The following is a 19,595-nucleotide window of genomic DNA, read 5'->3' on the forward strand; positions in this document are numbered from 1 at the left end:
CGTTTATATGCAGCCTTCCACTTGGTCAGTGCAGGGGGTTATGTTGGCAAGAGTAGCCTGGACCTCCGTGAGTTGCGAGGCGATTGCCGCTATTTTTTCATCTAACTCTGCACATACCATGTCCTTGATATCAGTGATGGTTACTACTACTGCCATCAGGTTTTCCTTAGCAGGTTCGCTGCCAGACGCCATTTTAGAATCGGTTGCCACCGCGGTTTCTCCTTGTCCTTCTTACCTCCTTTTGCCGACATGATAGGGGAAGCCCTCTGCATATAATGTTCAATGGACATATGCCCTTGCTGTTTGGCAAAAGAGATGAGCTATTTCTCAGCGATTTGGAGAGGATTACCGGTGATAAGCGGAGCTGACCCTCAGAGCCTGGGCAATTCCCTCCTGCCCTCCTGCCTGGCTCACCACATCACGTGACTCCTTTCTTTGTATCTTATTTGCAATTTCAAACCATACCGTCTGATGATCACTTATACTCAGGTGGGCACCTGTCTGGACATTAGAGATTATCTCCATTTGTGAGCAACTAGGTCAAGTATCACAACCCTCTCTCGTGGGATCCATTACCATTTGTTTGAGCATAGCTTCTTGGAGGGCATCCACTATCTACTTCTCGTAGATTTTGCCAAAGAGATACTCCAGTCTATAACCAGTGGATTAAAATTCTCCAATGAGCAACACTTCTCCCTTCTTTCCCATCTTTTGATGTCTTCGATCAGATCTCTGTCCAGCTCTTCAGTCTGAATAGGAGGCCTATAGACCACACCAATATAAATGGAAGCATCCCTGTGCCCATCACCGTGCATTGACAGGGAACGATGTTGATGCTTCTTCGGCTTCCCTCGATGCTCAGCACAGAAAATCTTTCCCCGGGTGCCGAGGCCGAAGACAAGTACATAACGTCCTCGGCTTGGAAGAGCCCGATGGTAGTCTGTCTCTGGCATCCCTATCAGCCGACATCAAAGGAACTGACGGTCCTACCAATATCGATGCCAATGCCTGTCAATGGCGATGCCACTGGCTCGGTCTTCTCTGACCTGAAGAGTTATTTCATCTTGTCAAGAGCCGAAGATGACGTCCTTTCAGGATCATCTGGGCACATTTTGTGGCAAACCCTGGACATCATGCCAATGCCTCTAGGTAGAAGACACATACATCAACCAGATACGCCATGATGGGGTGAAATAAATGGGAAGCAAGATCAAAATCTATGCTTCGGATGTTGAAGGCTAGCGAGTACTGAAGCACTGTAGCCATCAACCGCGAAAAGAAACTTACTGATAAAACGACAAAACCCTGACTAGGAACACTACAGGAGGACCGAGAGGGACCCGCTATCGAACGCAGGCGAAAAAAAATCGCTAAACTGCGAAAAATGGAAAGTTTCCCTAAAATAGCCAAAAGGTTCCCGAAAAGAGAGCTCACTAACTGAGATGCTGCAGCTCCATGGAAAAAGAGAAGTGAAGACAGACCCCTCGTGGACACGTGGTATAGGGCATGCCAGGCAAAGCCCAGTGTGGCATACTCAGGAAGCTAAAACTATTATTATAACCGTACAAACTTCCGAACAGTTCTACAAGCACTAATATTTGTATGCACTGACTACTGTAACGCCCTGTTTTTAGGTTTACCATATAATACTATAAGACCACTAACAAATATTACAAAACTCTGCCGCAAGAATACTGACAGGTAAAAGGAAAAGAGATCACATCACTGAAACACTGGCAGAATTACACTGGCTACCTATAGAACAGAGAGTACAATATAAAGCTCTATACACAATTCATAAACTAATCCATGATGAAAAAGCGGAGTGGCTCAACACAGCTCTGCAGGTACACACGTTCCACAAAGAGATCAGCGAACAAAGCCCTTCTAAACAGTACCTTCTGTTAAGACAGCTAGATTTACCCAAGTCAGAGAATGAGCACCGTCACTAGCAGGACCCACACTTTTAAAACTTTTTAAACAGGTGTTTACAAAGAAAACAGAGAATAGGATAGTATAGAAAACTGGCTTTGGAACTTCAGCACTCAGCACTTAGTCACTATGTGCATATTTGTTATTTTAACTTCACCGCTAACCTTATATAAAATTATACAGTAAAAGGGAATTCTACATGTAAATTAACCCCATTACATGTAAGAAAAGGACAAGATTTATGACACTCATCAAATAGTCTTTACTTTGATAATCTATGTAACCAGAACCTTAATGGCACCTTGTTTAATGTATTATCCAATTTAAAACTTTGTTAACATTCTTTATGTGCCTTTTTTGTAAACCGTTGTGATGGTATTTAACTTAAACGACGGTAATAGAAAAGATTTTAATAAATAAAAAATAAATTCTAGAAATAGTGACTTAAGTTTTCTGTGTTGGGCTCCATCTGATGATGCCACCCATGTGTGAGAACTACCATCCTGTTCGTTCTTGGAAAAAGCAGAGTTGCTTACCCGTAACAGGTGTTCTCCCAGGACAGCAGGATGTTAATCCTCACATATGGGTGACATCATCAGGATGGAGCCCTATCACGGAACACTTTTGTCAAAGTTTCTAGAAACTTTGACTGGCTCACCGAGCATGTCACCAACCTTGCATCCAGCAGGGGTCCCCCTTCAGTCTCGTTTGTAGCAAAAAGTACGAGCGAAAAATAAAATAATAAAATGTAAGCGAACCCAACTCCACGGGGTGGTGGCGGGTTTCGTGAGGACTAACATCCTGCTGTCCTGGGAGAACACCTGTTACAGGTAAGCAACTCTGCTTTCTCCCAGGACAAGCAGGATGGTAGTCTTCACATACGGGTGAATAGTGAGCTATAGGATGCCCGAATAGAGTGAACCAAAAGCACCCAACGACGTGCAATGGGCACAACAACAGGAGTGCTGTTGGGTATGAGGGCAACCTGAATTTTACAGTGGGTCGCAGGTAGGAAGTTGGGTTATTTTAAGCTGGAAACAAATTACGAAGTTCAGACTGGCCAAAGAAGGAATCTTGCCTGCCAGACTTGTCGAAACAATAATGAGCTGCGAAGGTATGGAGAGAGCTCCATGTGGCAGCTCTACAGATGTCAATAATAGGTACAGAATGGAGGTGCACCACTGACGTTGACATGGCTCTGACCGAATGCGCTTTCATGTGTCCCTGTAGCGGAAGGCCTGCTTGTTGGTAGCAGAAGGTTATACAGTCTGCCAGCCAGGTGGACAGGGTCTGCTTGCCCACCGGAACTCCCAGTTTGGTTTTATCAAAGGAGATAAAAAGTTGGGTGGAAATTTCCATGGGCTGTAGTGCGGTCCAAATAAAAGGTGAGCGCACGTTTACAGTCCAAGGAATGCAGGGCCCGCTCACCTGGGTGTGAGTGAGGTTTTAGAAAAAAGGTAGGAAGTATTATGGACTGATTCAAGTGGAAATCAGAGACTACCTTTGGCAGAAATTTAGGGTGAGTGCGGAGTATCACACGATCACGGAGAAATTGGTATAAGGTGGGGTATGTTTACCAGTGCCTGTAGCTCACTGACTCTGTGAGCCAATGTTATAGCAACTAGAAAGAGCACTTTCCAAGTGAGATGACGGAGCTCGCAGGAGTGTAGGGCTCGAACGGGCTAGCACAGCATTGAGGTCCCATGCCATACTTTGGGGGGACACAGAGGAGGCTTCAAGCTGGAGCAAGCCTCTCATAAAGTGCCTGACAAGGGGTTGCGCCAAAATTGAGGCATCCCCTACACCTTTGTGGTAAGCGACTATGGTGCTGACATGCATTCGGATGGAGGAAGTTTATAGGCCAGACTCCGAGAGGTACCAAAGGTAGTCCAGGAACCTTGTTGTGGGGCAGGAAAAGAGATCTATTCCTTTGTCGTGCACCACAAGGAGAACCTTTTCTACTTGGAACGATAAGATTTCCTAGTAGAAGGCTTCCGTGAAGCTACGAGGGACCTGGGACAACCTGTCAGAAAGCTTAAGAGATTGTAGGATCAACCTTTCAACATCCATGTTGGCAGAGACAGGGAGTGAAAGTTCGGATGACGCAACAGTCCGTTGTTCTGTGTTATTAGAGTTGGATCTGGCCCAGGCGAATTGGTTGCTGGACTGAGAGGTCGCGTAGGATGGGAAACCAAACCTGCAGCGGCCAGTAAGGGGCTATGAGGATCATTGTGCCCCGATCTTGTCGTAATTTCACGAGAGTCTTGCTGATGAGTGGAAGTGGAGGGTATGCATATAGAAAATCCCTTGTCCACGAGTGGGCGAAGGGATCCCTTGGAGGTGTCTTGCAGCTGCGGTGTAGAGAGTAGAATTGGTCTACTTTGCGGTTGTGAATTGATGCAAAGAGTTCTATATGTGGGCGGCCCCACTGGTGGAAAATCGTGTTCACTACTGTTGGATCTAGGGACCATTCGTGGGGATGAAAGGTCCGGCTAAGGTTGTCTGCCATCACATTGTCCACGCCTGCCAGGTAGGTTGCTCTCAGCAGCATGGAATGGGAGAGAGCCCAGGCACAGATCTGCGCCGCCTCCTGGCATAACAGGTAAGAGCCTGTGCCCCCTTGCTTGTTGAGATACCACATCGCTACCTGGTTGTCCGTTTGAATTAGGGTTACCTTGTTGGATAGGCAATCCTGAAATGCATATAGGGCATATCGTACTGCCCTGAGCTCCAGAAAATTTATCTGGTGCTTTGTTTCTTCCCTGGTCCAGGTTCCCTCGGTTTGAAGGTTGTTGATATGGGCCCCAGAACCCAGGTTGGAGGCATCTGTGGTTAGTGTAATCTGAGGATCCGGGGGCTGAAAGGATAGTCCTATCTGAAGATTGGACTCCTGTATCCATCAAGCTAATGAGAGTCAAAGCTGGTTGGTGACGTGGACAATGTGTGATAGATCTTGGTTAGATTGGGACCACTGGGATTTTAAAGTCCATTGTGTTACTCTCATGGCTAGTCGAGCCATTGTGGTAACATGAACCGTGGATGCCATGTGACCTAGCAAGGTTAGCAGGTGACGAGCTGTGGTGGTTTGGTGAGTCTGTACTGCTGTGGCCAAGGTTGACAGTGTGCATGCTCAGTCCTTTGGGAGGAACGCCCTGGCTTGAATGGTGTTTAGATCTGCTCCGATGAACGAGACGGTGCATGACAGAGTTAGATGTGACTTGGGATAGTTGATGAGAAACCCCAAGGACTGTAGCAGTTGTATGGTAAGACGGAGGGATTGAAGCACTACTTCCTTGGATGGACCCCTGAGTAGTCAATCGTCTAGATACGGATAGACATGGATACTGCACTGCCTCAGGTAAGCGCTACTACTGCCAGGCATTTTGTAGACACACGGGGTGCTGACGCTAGGCTGAACGGTAGCACTCGGTATTGGAAATGCCTTTTGACTGACTATGAATCTGAGGTATTTTCGATGAGGAGGGGATATAGCTATATGGGCATATGCCCCCTGAAGATCCAGAGAGCAGAACCAATCTCCCTTTTGCAGGAGAGGGAGCATGGTGCCCAAGGTTACCATTCTGAACTTTTCTTTGTGGAGATGTTTGTATAGGGCTTGAAGGTCTAGTATAAACCGCCTGCCTGGTTTGGAATTAGAAAATATCAAGGAATAGAACCCTTTTCCTCGCTGCAGTCGAGGAACCGGTTCCACGGCATTGGACTACAGGAGGGTTGAGAGTTCTGCCTCGAGAAGTGGAGTATGGTCGTTTAAACTCTACGCCGGACGTGGTGAAGAGTCTGGTGGTTGCATAAGGAAGTTTAGATGGTAACCGTGGGCAACCACAGAAAGGACCCATTGGTCTGTTGTGATTGTGTGCCATATGTTGGCAAAGTGGCACAAGTGGCCTCCCACAGGAATTGTTGTCGGAGGCAGGGATTGACTGCTGCTCTCTAGAAAGGAGTCAAAACCCCGATGCAGGACCAGTCTGAAGAGCTGGTTGGGTTTTTGGAGGCCTGTGCTGACGAGGCTGACCTCTTTGAGAGGGTATTGTTGGTTGAGTCTGGGATGGAGGAGGCTAATACCTATGGGTTTTATAGGTTAGCCTCCTGGGTTCCCTTCTAAATGGCCTTTTGGTGGTAGACGAGAAGTCCGAGGGAACAGTGAATAGTTGGCGCAATGTCTCGTGGTGGTCTTTGAGTTGCGCTAACTGCTTCCTGTATTTTGTCGCCAAACAAATTGTCTCCTGTGCATGGAAGGTCTGCTAACCTGTCCTGGACTTCTTGACGTAAATCTGAAGATTTCAGTCATGCCCAGCATCTGGCGCTTATTCCTGCTGCTGAGATTCTGGAGGCGGTCTCAAAGATGTCATAGGCAGCTCTGACCTCATGTTTTCCAGCATCAAGTCCCTTTTGGAGGATGGTACTCAATCCCTCCTAGAATTCCTCAGGCAAGAACTCGGAGAAATCCTGGACTTGTTTCCAGAGGTTTCTAGAGTATTGTGTCATGTATAGCTGGTTAGCTGCTGTACGTGCCATCAGCATAGATACCTGGAACACCCTACGGCTGAAGGCGTCCAAGGATTTCTGCCCTTTGCCAGGAGGGGCAGACGAATGAGGCCGGGACCTCTTAGCCTTCTTCTGAGCGGATTCGACCACTATGGAGTGGTGAGGGAGCTGGCTCTTCTGGAATCCTGGAGCTGATTAAACCAGGTAGGAAGCATCAGTTTTCCTATTCACCGGTGGAACTGTACCTGGGTGTTTCCAGGTATGGTGTAACAGGTCAAGTAGAACTTTGTGGACTGAAATTGCCATCACTTCTTTGGGAGCATCCATGAATTGAAGAACCTCCAGCATTCTATGCCTGGCATCCTCTTCCGTTTGCAACTTAAAAAGGATGGTTTCAGACATTTCCTTTATAAAGCTGGCAAACGATAGGTCCTCTGGAGGGGAGCAGCGTCTTTCTTCTGGAGGTGAAGGCTCTGATAGGATGTCCTCAGAATCCTGAGAGTCAGAGGTATCATCACCCCAGGGGTCATATGGCTGGTCTCCTCCACCCTGCGGGCCTACCGATGAAGGCAAAATTCCAAATCCATCCGGATCAGGAGGTGGCACTGATGGAATAGATGGAGGCTCCGAAATAGGTGGAGGCTGCACTGAGGCCGGCGGCGGCACCGATGGCATCGGTGTTTTTTATGGTTGACGGGGTAGAAGTATACCAGATGGCCCTGGAATCGGTTTCGGCATTGGCGAATCTCGCTCTTCATCATCTGACGACAAAGGAATCGGTGTCGATGCTGATGGAGGAATCGATGGTCTCAGAGGTATTGTCGGTGCGGAAGGAGTGGGCACTGATGGAAGTGCGCCAATAAGGGTGTCTAACCTTTCTAGCAATGCAGCCAATATCATACTAACTGGGTCAGGCCTCAGCATAGGAGTCTGTGCCAGTGGAGATTGAAAACCTCAAAGCGCCTGCAGGACTGCCTCTTGGACCATCCGGTCCAATTCCTCCCGGAAGGCTGGTGTTGGTAATACAGCTGCTGGGGTTGGAGGCTCTATAGGCATTGCCGCAGGGTTCCCAGGAATTTGTGGAGTCTCGGCTCCCGGCACCGCTACAAGTGGGAAACGCCTCGGTGTCCCAGGTCCAGAGGAGGATGGTGGCTCCTCTCCCCGGGACTTCTTGGACGGTAGTTCCACTGATGCCGATGTCTTGTCGGTGCCGGCACTGGAGGAAGGTTCTCATCGGTGTCGATGCAGTGCTTTTCTCGGTGCTCGGCCCGGTCCTTCTCCAACGCCGAGGACGAGGATGTCGATGCCTTTGAGCGGGAAGATGCCGGTGACGGGCGGTCACCGATGTCTCGATGGTGTTGAGACGTCGATGGTGACGGAGTCTATGAGGAAGACGGCTTCCGACTCGGTGCAGTCTTGGCAGGAGTAGACGGAGACGAGCGCTTAGATTTGAACAGGTGTTCCATCTTTTCTAAGCAGGCCTGGCAGCCTTTTGAAGCCATTTGGGCACAAGTGGTGCACTGTTGGACATCGTGGGAAGGCCCCAATCATAACATGCAGACGTCGTGAGGGTCCGTAATGGACATAGTCCTCGGACACTCAGGGCACTTCCGAAAACTGGTCACCATTTTGAGAAAAAAGGGGGCGGCGCGCGGTTGGTAGTCTTCAAGTACCGATGGAAGCACCTCCGGGAACTGACCGCAAAGAACGTGGTAAAAACTTACCGGCATTATCGGAGGACGGTAGTCGATGGGGGACCCTGGTGCGGGGAAAAATTTTTGAAATATGAGGAAAAAAGTTGTGAGAAATTCTCACAGAGCTCCTAAGAACTGAGAGGCAACTGCTGCTCAAAAGAAAAGAGACTGAAGGGGGACCCCTGCTGGATGCAGGGTTGGTGGCATGCTGGGCATGCTCAGTGTGCCAGTGATAGGGCTCCATCCTGATGATGTCACCCATATGTGAGGACGACCATCCTGCTTGTCCTGGGAGAAAATAATTTTTATTGTATTTTATCCTCAGTTAAGGTTATTAAGGGGAATCTTTGAGGGAGTTGGAGGAATTTTATAGCTGAGCTGTGTGGGTGGATAGGACAGGCCATATGGTCTTTTTCTGCCATCATGCTTCTATGTTTCTATGTTTCTAAGTCACAATCTGTGGTAGAATACTGAAAATCATTAAAGGCACACAAGCATTGCATTTGGAGCATGAATGTCAGTGTGACTAACTGCAAATGCAGCATATTATACATATGGAGGTCAATATTTAAAGGGATCTTGCTGGCTAACTAAGGACTTAGGCCTGGATTTTCTAAGGTCACAGACCTTAGAAAATCTTAGACTCTTAGAAAGAGGATCATTTTCAAAAGGGATCGCGTGTGATCCCTTTTGAAAATGATCCTCTTAGTTGGCTAGACCGAATTCTTTGAAAAATCAAACTAGCTAAATGGTTAAATTTATCCTATTTAAATTTCACCATGCAGCTACATTAGCCAATCAAATTCTGGGTGAGCCTTGGGTAGGGTTAGGGCGAGATGGAAGGTTAGGAGGCTAGCACTAGCCACCTAACTTGAAGCCAGATTCATTAAGGCTTTTCTCCCATTTTCAGGCCGATGCTATAAAATGCACGTAAAAAACATGTGTCCCCGGCACCGAGGGGTGCCGGGACACACTTGCATCCTGGAATAAACTCACAGGAGACATCGCCAATAAACTCTGCCCAATCTACAACAAGGTTATAAGGAACTCCTCAAAGCCAACCAACCCATGGGTTCACTCCAGAACTCAAAAGCTTAAAAACTACTCTAAGGCAAAAGGAGAGACAATGGCGCAAAGACCAAAACCCCTCAAAACTCTGCCATTTTCAAATCAGCTCTCCACAGCTACAGAATCGCCACCCAACAACATAAACGAGACTATTATGCCAAAAAAATCCATGACCTCAGATTCAAACCCAAACACTCTTTTCCTACGTCTCAAGTCTCACCACCCCTATCCCTCCTACCACACCTGACAACGATGCCTCCGCCAAATGCGAAGAACTAGCCAAATACTTCTACAACAAAATTGCTACCCTCCTAACAAGATTCCCCCCACCTTCGAACAGTCCTTACCCATCCTGCCTGCTCCTCCCACCCCCAGCCAACCTTCAATGCCTGCTCTGGACTTTACCTCCACCATAGAAATCCAAGCCATTCTCAAAAAGCTCAAACCCTCCTCCCATCCTGAAGACCTTATTCCCTCCAAAGCACTACTACCCGTTCCTGACGCCATAGTCAAAGCCATAGCAGACATCATCAACTGCTCCATTGAGCACGGATCCATCCCAGATGCACTCAAGCACGCAGTAGTCCGACCCCTCCTCAAGAAACCCTCACTCGACCCTAAAGACCCCTCCAACTTCCGCCCAATCTCCAACCTCCCCTTCATGGCCAAACTATTAGAAAGAGTCGTCAACTCACAACTCATGGTTTATCTTGAAGACCACCTGATCCTCCACCCATCGCAATTTGGATTCCGGAAACACTTTAACACTGAATCCTTACTTCTCTCCCTCTCTGACCATCTCCTCCGAGGCATGGGTCAAGGCCACAGCTACCTCCTTGCCCTCCTCGACATCTCTTCAGCCTTTGACAACCATTAGCCACCATCATCTTCTAACCCTCTGGAAAACATTGGCATCTCAGGTCTAGCTCTCGCCTGGTTCAACTCCTTCCTCTCTAACAGAAATTCTCTGTTAAAATCGGGAACTCCACATCTACCCCACAACCCCTCCAGCAGGGAGTCCCCCAAGGCTCCTCACTTTCTCCTACCCTCTTCAACATTTACAATCGCTCCCCTGTGCCATCTCCTCTCTGACCTTAAACTTAAGTTCTACCTGTACGCTGATGACGTCCAGATCATCATCCCCATACAGAACTCTCTCGCTGACGCCCTGGAACACTGGGAGAAATGCCTCATAGCCATTAACTCCCTGCTCATTAATCTTCATCTGGCCATCAATACAAACAAAACTGAGCTGCTACTCATCTCCCCCCACTCATCCGCTTCCCCTCCCCTGCCTAATTCTACTAAAATCAACCTCCCCGCTACACAACCCTTTGTCAGAGACCTGGGAGTCATCCTTGACCATCAATTAAGTATGAAGAACTACGTAAATGCTACACTCAAAGCCTGCTTTTTCAAACTTAATGTGCTCAAAAAACTTAGATCTCTCCTACACACCCATGATTTCCGTACAGTCATCCAAGCCACCATTACATCCAAATTGGACTACTGCAATGCCTTACTAATTGGACTCCCCTACTCCACCATTAAACCTCTACAAATGCTACAACATGCTGCAGCGAGACTCATTGCAAACTCTCGCAAATATGACCACATCACCCCCATCCTCAGAGACTTACACTGGCTCCCTATAACATCACGCATTATCTACAAAACACTCACCATAATTCACAAAGCAATCCACACGCACAACTCCAACTGGTTAGACCTCCCTTTTACAACTCCTAAGTCCAGTCGACCCACCAGAACGGCAAATTCTGGAACCCTACTTGTGCCTTCCTTAAAAACAGCCCATCTCTCTTCCACACGTGACCGTGCTCTCACGATTGCAGGCCCCACTCACTGGAACACACTACCCGCCTGACATACGCCTCGAACCTTGTATGAACAACTCAAAAAGAAATTGAAAACATGGTTGTTCAACCAAGCTTACCCAGATTAAAAAGTCACCAATCCGTGCCATTGTAGACCACAATACGTCTACTCCCTATTTCTCATATGTGAGGAACTATGTTTTTTACTCCAATCTCCTCTCCGCGAGATACCTTGTTTGTTGTTTACCCTATCTTTTCTCAGCTGCCTATCGTTACCTACCTACCCCCACCCCCCCTCTCCCAGTTTTGACTTCCCTGTTAAAATGTAATTCCAAACTTAACCTGTTTACTGTGAACCGACATGATGTCCACGACGAATGCCGGTATATAAAAATGTTTAAATAAATAAATAAAATAAATTGTGTCCAAACTGGGTGCCCATTTTTCAACAGGCACACATCCACCTCTCCTGGGCACCTGATGCAATATGTAAATGAGCTACCACTCTAAAATGGACGGCGCTAGGAATAAACTGTGCATCCCTAGCGCGTTCTTGGCATCAGGCGCCCAGGAGACGTGGCTGTGGTGCGGATTTCCAAAACGGACGCTCAATTTACAAGCGTCCGTTTTATTCTGCGGCAGCGAAATTACCGGCAGAATATACCCGGCCTGGAGCGTGTATATGGTGCATATATATATTGTGCACCCAGAAATGTTTTTTTCCCCAAGCCTTTTTTTTGTTTCAGAATGTTCCTTTCTGTGGTTCCTTCTACTTGTATCGTGATATCCTAGGTAGGAGGAACCAAGGAAAAGCAGTATTTTTTGTTTTTAAGTAGACCCCTTGATGCGCGGCAAGACTTTACGCCTGCTCTGGGGCAGGAGTAAAATTTGACGGCTTAAAAAGTGCACCTTGGTCACGGTGATTTTTTGCTTCGTGGGGTAATAGCTAACAGCCTCATCTATATGGCATTTACATGTGATGAGCGCCATTAGCTACGCCTTTGTTTGGATGTGCATTTTGGAGGCTCTGATCCCCTTATTGCATCGGGGGTTATGGACACACGTCCAACCGCTCATTAATCTGTGCACTAGGTTGGGTGCACTTTATTACAGCGGCCTCTTTGGGTCTATGGGAAAAACCCTTAGTGAATCGGGTACTTGGTTGGCCTAATCTAGGTGCTGCAAGAGCAAGCCTAAATCTGCATAAAAAAAACAAACAAACAAAACTTTGTTTGCTGCCAGGATTCTGCCTCCCTCTCTCCCACACCTCACTGCAATTTAAAAAAAATCCACCCAATCCCCACCTGTCAACATTTTGATTTGAAAACCTCACCTATTTTTTTGATTCCATGTTAAAGCAGCTTACATTCAGATACTGTAGGCATTTCTCTGTCCCCAGAGGGCTCCCAATCTGACCTTGTACCTGAAGCAATGGAGGGTAAAGTGACTTGCCCAAGGTCACAAGAAGCAAGTGGGATTTGCACGCTGGTTTCCCTGGCTCATGGCCTATCGCTCTAACCACTAGGCTACTCCTCTCCAGCTGACCCCGATCCCCCTGCCCCTTCCTCTCCAGCACTTGGTTTTGTTTTTTAAAAAAAAAAGCCACAGGTTGCAACCCCACTCCCTGCCCCCTACTCCCGTTTACCTCACTCCTGACTCTCACCCATATCCCTCTCATTTCCCCAAACTCGTTCCCAACTGAAGCTGGCAGGAGGAACCATGTTCCACTCCTGCTGCAGCTGTGCTCCGACAGCTCCCAGAACTCCCCTCGGCGCACAGACTTAATCCCTGTTCAGAACGGATGAGGACTGCTTCCCCTCGCTGACTGTCACATACTCCGTGTGCCAGGTGTGCTATGCGTTTTTCACGGAGACAGAAAATGGGGAACAATCCCTTTGTATATCAGGCCCCATATTTCTAATATTGGCAATATGACCCTTCTCATAAATACTAAAAAACCTAAGAACAGACAGACAGGCAGAAAGAATAAAAGAAAAATGTGTTTATAAAAAGTCATGAAGCGTACCACCTTTCTCTAAATCCTGTTTTTTATCTACAGAGCATTATATATCATAGAGTGATACGTGTTCACTGCTTGAAACCATAACCCTAGGACTACCGGGCAACGTGCATCAAAAATCATCGCCGTAGCTTGGAATACTGCTGTCAGCTCTCCTGCAAGCTTTGCCCTCGCATGGCAGCCTCTCTGGTGAATCCTCCACGGGGATCTGATAAAAGGTACCATCGTGACCCACAAAAGGACCCATTTTCCTCTTGGATCCATCTGGCTACAAAGACTCCTGTGGCATGGATCTCGGCGGCACGTGAGGAAACAGCACCAGCACTTAAGGGCCTGGGATGCAGAGGTAATTTATACTCCAGGACTCGAGATAACACAAGCGGCAGCATTTCATTTTCTGTAGCCTGGGACTCCCCTCCCCACGTCTACCACCTCTCTCTCTCTCTCTCTCTCTCTCTCTCGACAATAAGCACCATCGACTGCAAACCGCCAGGGCAATTTTGAGATATTTAACTTCTATTTTTTTTTTTTCCTCCTCAGCTCCATCAGCCTACCACTTCATTACAATGGATTTTATAGTAAAGACATCAAATTGAGGAAAGAACTCAGCATCCAGACACTGACTATAACTTATTGGATTTCCTGCCCGCAATTACATTGGAAAAGCAGGCTTCTATTTACCTGTGTAGACAATTCCATTTATTTCTATTGACATGTTGATGCTGCTAATGCCGTTGGTAGACAGGTTCAATGCCGTCTCTTGTCTGTCATCTGTCGAGAGAAGTAAGGGAGAAGAGAATACCAATATGAGCATTAAGAGAAAGAGAAATGAGATAGGCCTGGCTGGGAAGTAAAGTCGGGGATGATTAAGTTGCCTCCTGGGATACCGAGCGCTTTGATCTCGGCATTACCCCCCTGCTGACGGTTTACGCTGGACACTGCGATGGCTACTTTTTGTGTGCGAGTGTGGGCCTTGGCTATTTCTATTTTTTTTTTTTCCACATGGAGACAACAGTCCCGGCGTCTGACCTGATCGGGACTGGGAGGAACCTTACCTCAAATATTGTTCTTGGATTGCCTCTTGGTGGACAGCCATTAGTGGACTAGATATCACGCGGTGAAGATTCCCCTTCACTTCCGCCTCCATCGCGCGCTGTATGAATTTGAGGGGGCCACTTAATCTGTCCGTGCTAAAACTTAAATTGTAAGGTTTTGGGGGGTTTTTTTTGGAGCTGGGAACTTCTAACACAGTTTATCTCTTATGGCATTGTGTATAAAGGGAAGTACACGCAATCACCTTACGTCACACTGAAGCATTTTTTTGGTCAAGCGAGAGCTGGGAGCTCTGGTCCCAGTGTCTTTGCTAGTACTGGGAGTGTTGCACCTATGGCAGCCCTAAGGCACTAGCATGCAAGGGGTGAGTAAGGACTGCCCTTTGGCCAAGCATGGTGGATAGCTAAGGAGCAGCACGGGCAATGGCTTTAAAAAAGAGCTGACTCCTTGCAGTACAGAAGGGAAAAACAAAAAAAAGGGGGCTAGCATGGTGGCCAGCATACTGTCATTGTGGTGCATGAGGTTTTATATTTGTTTATATATCTATGAAAAGAAGTTCTGTTATATTTTTTGAAAAGATATTTGTAAAACACATTGAATTATAAGATCATGATAAATAATATAAACATTTCTGCGAATGAATTATTTTGCAAGTCTTAATGCTATAGAATAAAACAGAGTTTTGAGACCTATTCAAATGTACTGTTTGTGACACTTGCCATGCGGAAGGACCCTGGTTTGATCCCTGAGTTGGGTCTTTTGCACCCTGGCTTGGCTCTGGCTGGCGGTGCTTTGGAGGCACTGTTCACGTTCACGCACTCCCCCCAAGAGAGGTGGAGTGTAGGGAGACATGGTCATTGCTCAAGAGTGACACCTACTGGCCAGCTTTACGGCCCTCGATTGCAGGGTTCTGGAAGAAAGCCTGGTGCATAACCGACAGCCAAGGACGGTCACTGCAATGACCAGACTAGGTATGGCGGAGAGGTGGGAGATGTAACATAAAGAGAAAAATCCCTGGTTACTTGTGAGTGAAGGCTCAGGGTAACAGGATCCCATTCCTGGTTCTGACTGAACTGAAGTCCAAAGGAGCAGGAGGAAACTACTGGATCCAAAAGAAAAAAAAACAACACCTCAAAAAAAGAGATTTAACAAAGGCTTTTCCCCTGGGCACGAGGAAGCCCGCTCACCCCGATCGGTGAGCCGTGCAGAGGAGGCACCAGCGGCAACAAGAAACTAAAAATTAAAAAGCTCCTAGAACGAATAGGAGAGGGCAGGAACAAAGAAACCCCGACGCCACGCGGTGAGTGCAGCCGCGCCCCCGGAACGGCAATAGGCCTATCAGAGGGCAGCTAGAAGCCCTTTAAATCAAAAATCCTCACGGCGGCGTCGCACACCAGGCGTCGCGCGCACGAAGGAGCGCGACCTAAGGGGCCTGCCCCTTAGCGCGCCCCTTGGAGTGCCCCGAGGCCCAGGGCCTACGCATTCACATGTGTCACGACATAAGACCTTTATGCCCGACTGACCTCCGGCCTCTCACGTGACAATAACACCAAAGGACGACCTGCCGAGAGAAAGAGCCGCAGCCATCCCTAGGAAACTGGGTAAGACTCTCTCCAGAATTCTTTACACTCACCCAAACCCCGACGGGCCACGTGGGTCACCACTTCTACAACGCAAAAAATACCCACTCCACAACCGATGACGCAGACAATCACAAACCCAGCATCCACTAAACAACGCCTGACTCAGACAGCTTCTCAGACAACTCCACACCAGACAACCTTTCAGGACTCCAGCTTCCACTCAACAAGGCCTGACTCAGACAGCTTCTCAGACAACTCCACACGCAGACAACCTTTCAGGACTCCAGCTTACACTCAACAACGCCTCACTCAACAACTGACTCATCCACTCAACAACACTTGACTCAGACAGCCCCTCAGACAATTCCTCACGCAGACAACCTTTCAGGACTCCAGCTTCCACTCAACAAGGCCTGACTCAGACAGCTTCTCAGACAACTCCACACACAGACAACCTTTCAGGACTCCAGCTTCCACTCAACAAAGCCTGACTCAGACAGCTTCTCAGACAACTCCACACACAGACAACCTTTCAGGACTCCAGCTTCCACTCAACAAGGCCTGACTCAGACAGCTTCTCAGACAACTCCACACGCAGACAACCTTCAGGACTCCACCTTCCACTCAACAAGGCCTGACTCAGACAGCTTCTCAGACAACTCCACACGCAGACAACCTTTCAGGACTCCAGCATCCACGCAACAACGCCTGACTCAGACAAACTAACTCCTCAGACAACTACACCATCCTCGCAAATGATGCCTACATTCAATACAAATCAAGCTTACAATATGCATCCTACTTTCCCAATCCCAATCCTACATCACTGCCTCACTCAGAAAAGAACATCAACCAGTCAAACATACCATCGTAACCTAAAATCTCTCACACCAATCCTAATCACTCCGATAACCCAGCTCTTAGGACTTACCCTATTTACCCTATCGCTATTCAATGCGCAATCCTTAACCAAAAAATCACTAATCCTCAACGACTACCTCAATGACACTAAGCCGGACATCTGCGCAATAACTGAAACCTGGCTGAAACCCTCAGACACCGCAATAATAAACCAACTACCGACGCAAACTTACGACATATTCTCTCTTCCCAGACTGAAAAAGAGAGGAGGAGGAATCCTCCTTGCAACAAAAAAAGACCTCAGGTTCTCACACCATCCGGTCCACTCCGACACCAAGCTTGAAATCGGCTTCTTCACATCACACCAACTTCAAATCCTCCTCATCTATGCCCCCCCAGGCCTATTAGAATCTGATGTCTCACCCTTCATCGAAATAACTACTACACTCATCAACCTAGACACTCCTGCAATAATATTAGGAGATTTCAATCTCCATATGGACAACCCTTCTCCTTCACCAAGCTGCCAAACACTGCTCCTAGCCCTCTCAGCGATGGGCTTCACCCAAAAGGTCAACAGTCCTACACATAAAGCAGGTCATATGCTGGACCTGATCTTTATCAACAAAGGCATAAAATCGTCCTCCCCACCAAAAAAATTTGAAGGTACCTTGGTCAGACCATTCCATGATCTCCACATCATTTCAGCTGGAAAATTCTAGTGCCCCTAATACCCCCTCACCTTCCTTTCTCTACAGGAAATCTTGCCACTCTGATGACCTCACCAAACAATTAACCAATCACCTCACCGATATAGTCTTCTCAGATCCCAACACGGCCCTACGCTCCTGGAATGCAATCACAGAAAACATAGCCAACAAACTCTGCCCTCTAACAACTAAAAAATCCCACCCAAACTCCTCCAAAAAACAACCATGGTTCACTAACGAACTCAGAAGGCTCAAACAAAATTTAAGACAAAAGGAATCCAACTGGAGAAAAATCCCAAACGCCAACACACTCTCAACTTACAAATTCACGCTTCATCAGTACAAGGCCTCCACCTACAAATCAAAAAGAGACTTTTATGCTTCCAAAATTCACAACTTGGTCTTTGACGCCAAAGCCCTATTCAACTATGTATCCACCCTCACCCAAATACCCTCACCAGAGTGCCCTAGTAACAAAGCTCAATCTAAAGCTGAAGAACTTGCACTATTTTTTCAAAATAAAATCACGAATCTTCTTACCCAACTTCCTTCCAAAATCGCCCCCCTTCCATCATCTCTACTGCCTCCCATCAAAAATAATCACCTCGAATTCTTTGAACCTACCACAGCTGCCGAAATCCAAACTATCCTTAGAAGAATGAAACCTTCTTCGCACCCAGCGGACCATATTCCTACCAAACTTCTTCTTGCAATCCCAGACATCATATCCAAAACACTGGCAGACATCATCAACTGTTCACTCTCTCAAGGTTCCTTCCCTGAAGACCTCAAACAGGCCTCACTCAAACCACTCTTAAAAAAACCAAACTTGGAACCAAATGACCCCAACAATTACCGACCTATAGCCAATCTTCCTTTCATTGCCAAGATTATGGAAAGGCTGGAGAATTCTCAACTATCAGACTACATTGAAGATAACAAACTGCTATCCGCCTCGCAATATGGATTCCGCAAGAACCTAGGTACAGAATCCCTCCTCACCTCCCTCACAGACCTCACTATTCTTGGCATAGACAAAGGCCAATCCTTCATATTGGTCCTTCTAGATCTTTCAGCAGCCTTTGATACCGTCAATCATTCTATACTCTTAAACCAATTATCTACAATAGGAATTTCTGGATTGGCGCTCTCCTGGTTCAAATCATTTCTCACTAACAGAGGTTATAAAGTTAAAATCCAAAACAAAGAGTCATCACGTTTCGACTCGACCATTGGAGTCCCTCAAGGCTCCTCTTTATCCCCTACACTCTTTAATATTTACCTCATGCCTCTTTGTCAACTCCTCACCAACCTCAACTTAAATCACTTTCTTTATGCAGACGACATACAAATACTGATCCCCATCAAAGAATCATACTCAAAAACACTCGATTTCTGGGAGTCCTGTCATCAAGAAATCAAAAACCTCCTCAACAGCCTAAATCTGGTACTTAACTCCAATAAAACAGAACTATTACTCATTTCTCCTGAGAACAACAATCCTTCAACTTGTCTTCCAACCAACCTACAAACTACTCAAGTAAGAGATCTAGGTGTTATAATCGACAATAAACTTAACTTCAAAGCCCACATAAACAAAACAACCAAAGACTGCTTCTATAAGCTGCATGTTTTAAAAAGGATAAGACCCCTCTTCCACACCAAAGACTTCAGAACCATCCTCCAAGCTCTCATATTCTCCAAATTAGACTATTGTAACTCTACGTTACTTGGCCTCCCCTCCTCCTACACCAAACCGCTACAAATGGTCCAAAACGCAGCAGCCAGACTACTAACTAACACCAGGAAGAGAGACCATATTCTCTTGACCTAGCGCCTGATACTCTTTGGTGTAGGAGGCCTCCCCTCCTCCTACACCAAACCGCTACAAATGGTCCAAAACGCAGCAGCCAGACTACTAACTAACACCAGGAAGAGAGACCATATCTCCCCAGTCCTAAAAGACCTCCACTGGTTACCAATTCATTTCAGAGTAATTTACAAATCTATCACCTTAATATACAAAATCATTCACCAACACACCACAATTGACCTACAAATTCCTATACGTTCACACATATCCACAAGACCGACCAGAGAAGCTTACAAAGGATGCCTCATTGTTCCACCTACCAAAACCACTAACCACAGTACCTTAAGACACCGAGCCTTCTCCACAGCAGGCCCACAATTATGGAACACCATCCCACCAGATCTCAGAAATGAGCCATGCCTACTAACTTTTAGGAAAAGACTTAAGACATGGCTGTTTAGGCAAGCCTTCCCGAACTCCACTTAACACGCCCACCATTAAAGACTCCACTCAGCAACTG

The 19,595-nt window shown here is 47.0% G+C and overlaps 1 protein-coding gene across 1 annotated transcript in view; it reads right to left on the reverse strand.

Moving 5' to 3' along the window:
• ARID3C (AT-rich interaction domain 3C) overlaps nucleotides 1-19,595 on the reverse strand; it is a 558,215-nt gene that overhangs the window by 19,587 nt on the left and 519,033 nt on the right. Inside the window, exon 7 of the mRNA XM_029581435.1 lies at nucleotides 13,737-13,826. Coding sequence (XP_029437295.1) covers nucleotides 13,737-13,826 — 90 coding nt within the window. The remainder of the gene's footprint in view (nucleotides 1-13,736; nucleotides 13,827-19,595) is intronic.

The sequence above is a fragment of the Rhinatrema bivittatum genome, chromosome 1, assembly GCF_901001135.1.
Source record: "Rhinatrema bivittatum chromosome 1, aRhiBiv1.1, whole genome shotgun sequence".
NCBI classification, from domain to species: Eukaryota; Metazoa; Chordata; class Amphibia; order Gymnophiona; family Rhinatrematidae; genus Rhinatrema; species Rhinatrema bivittatum.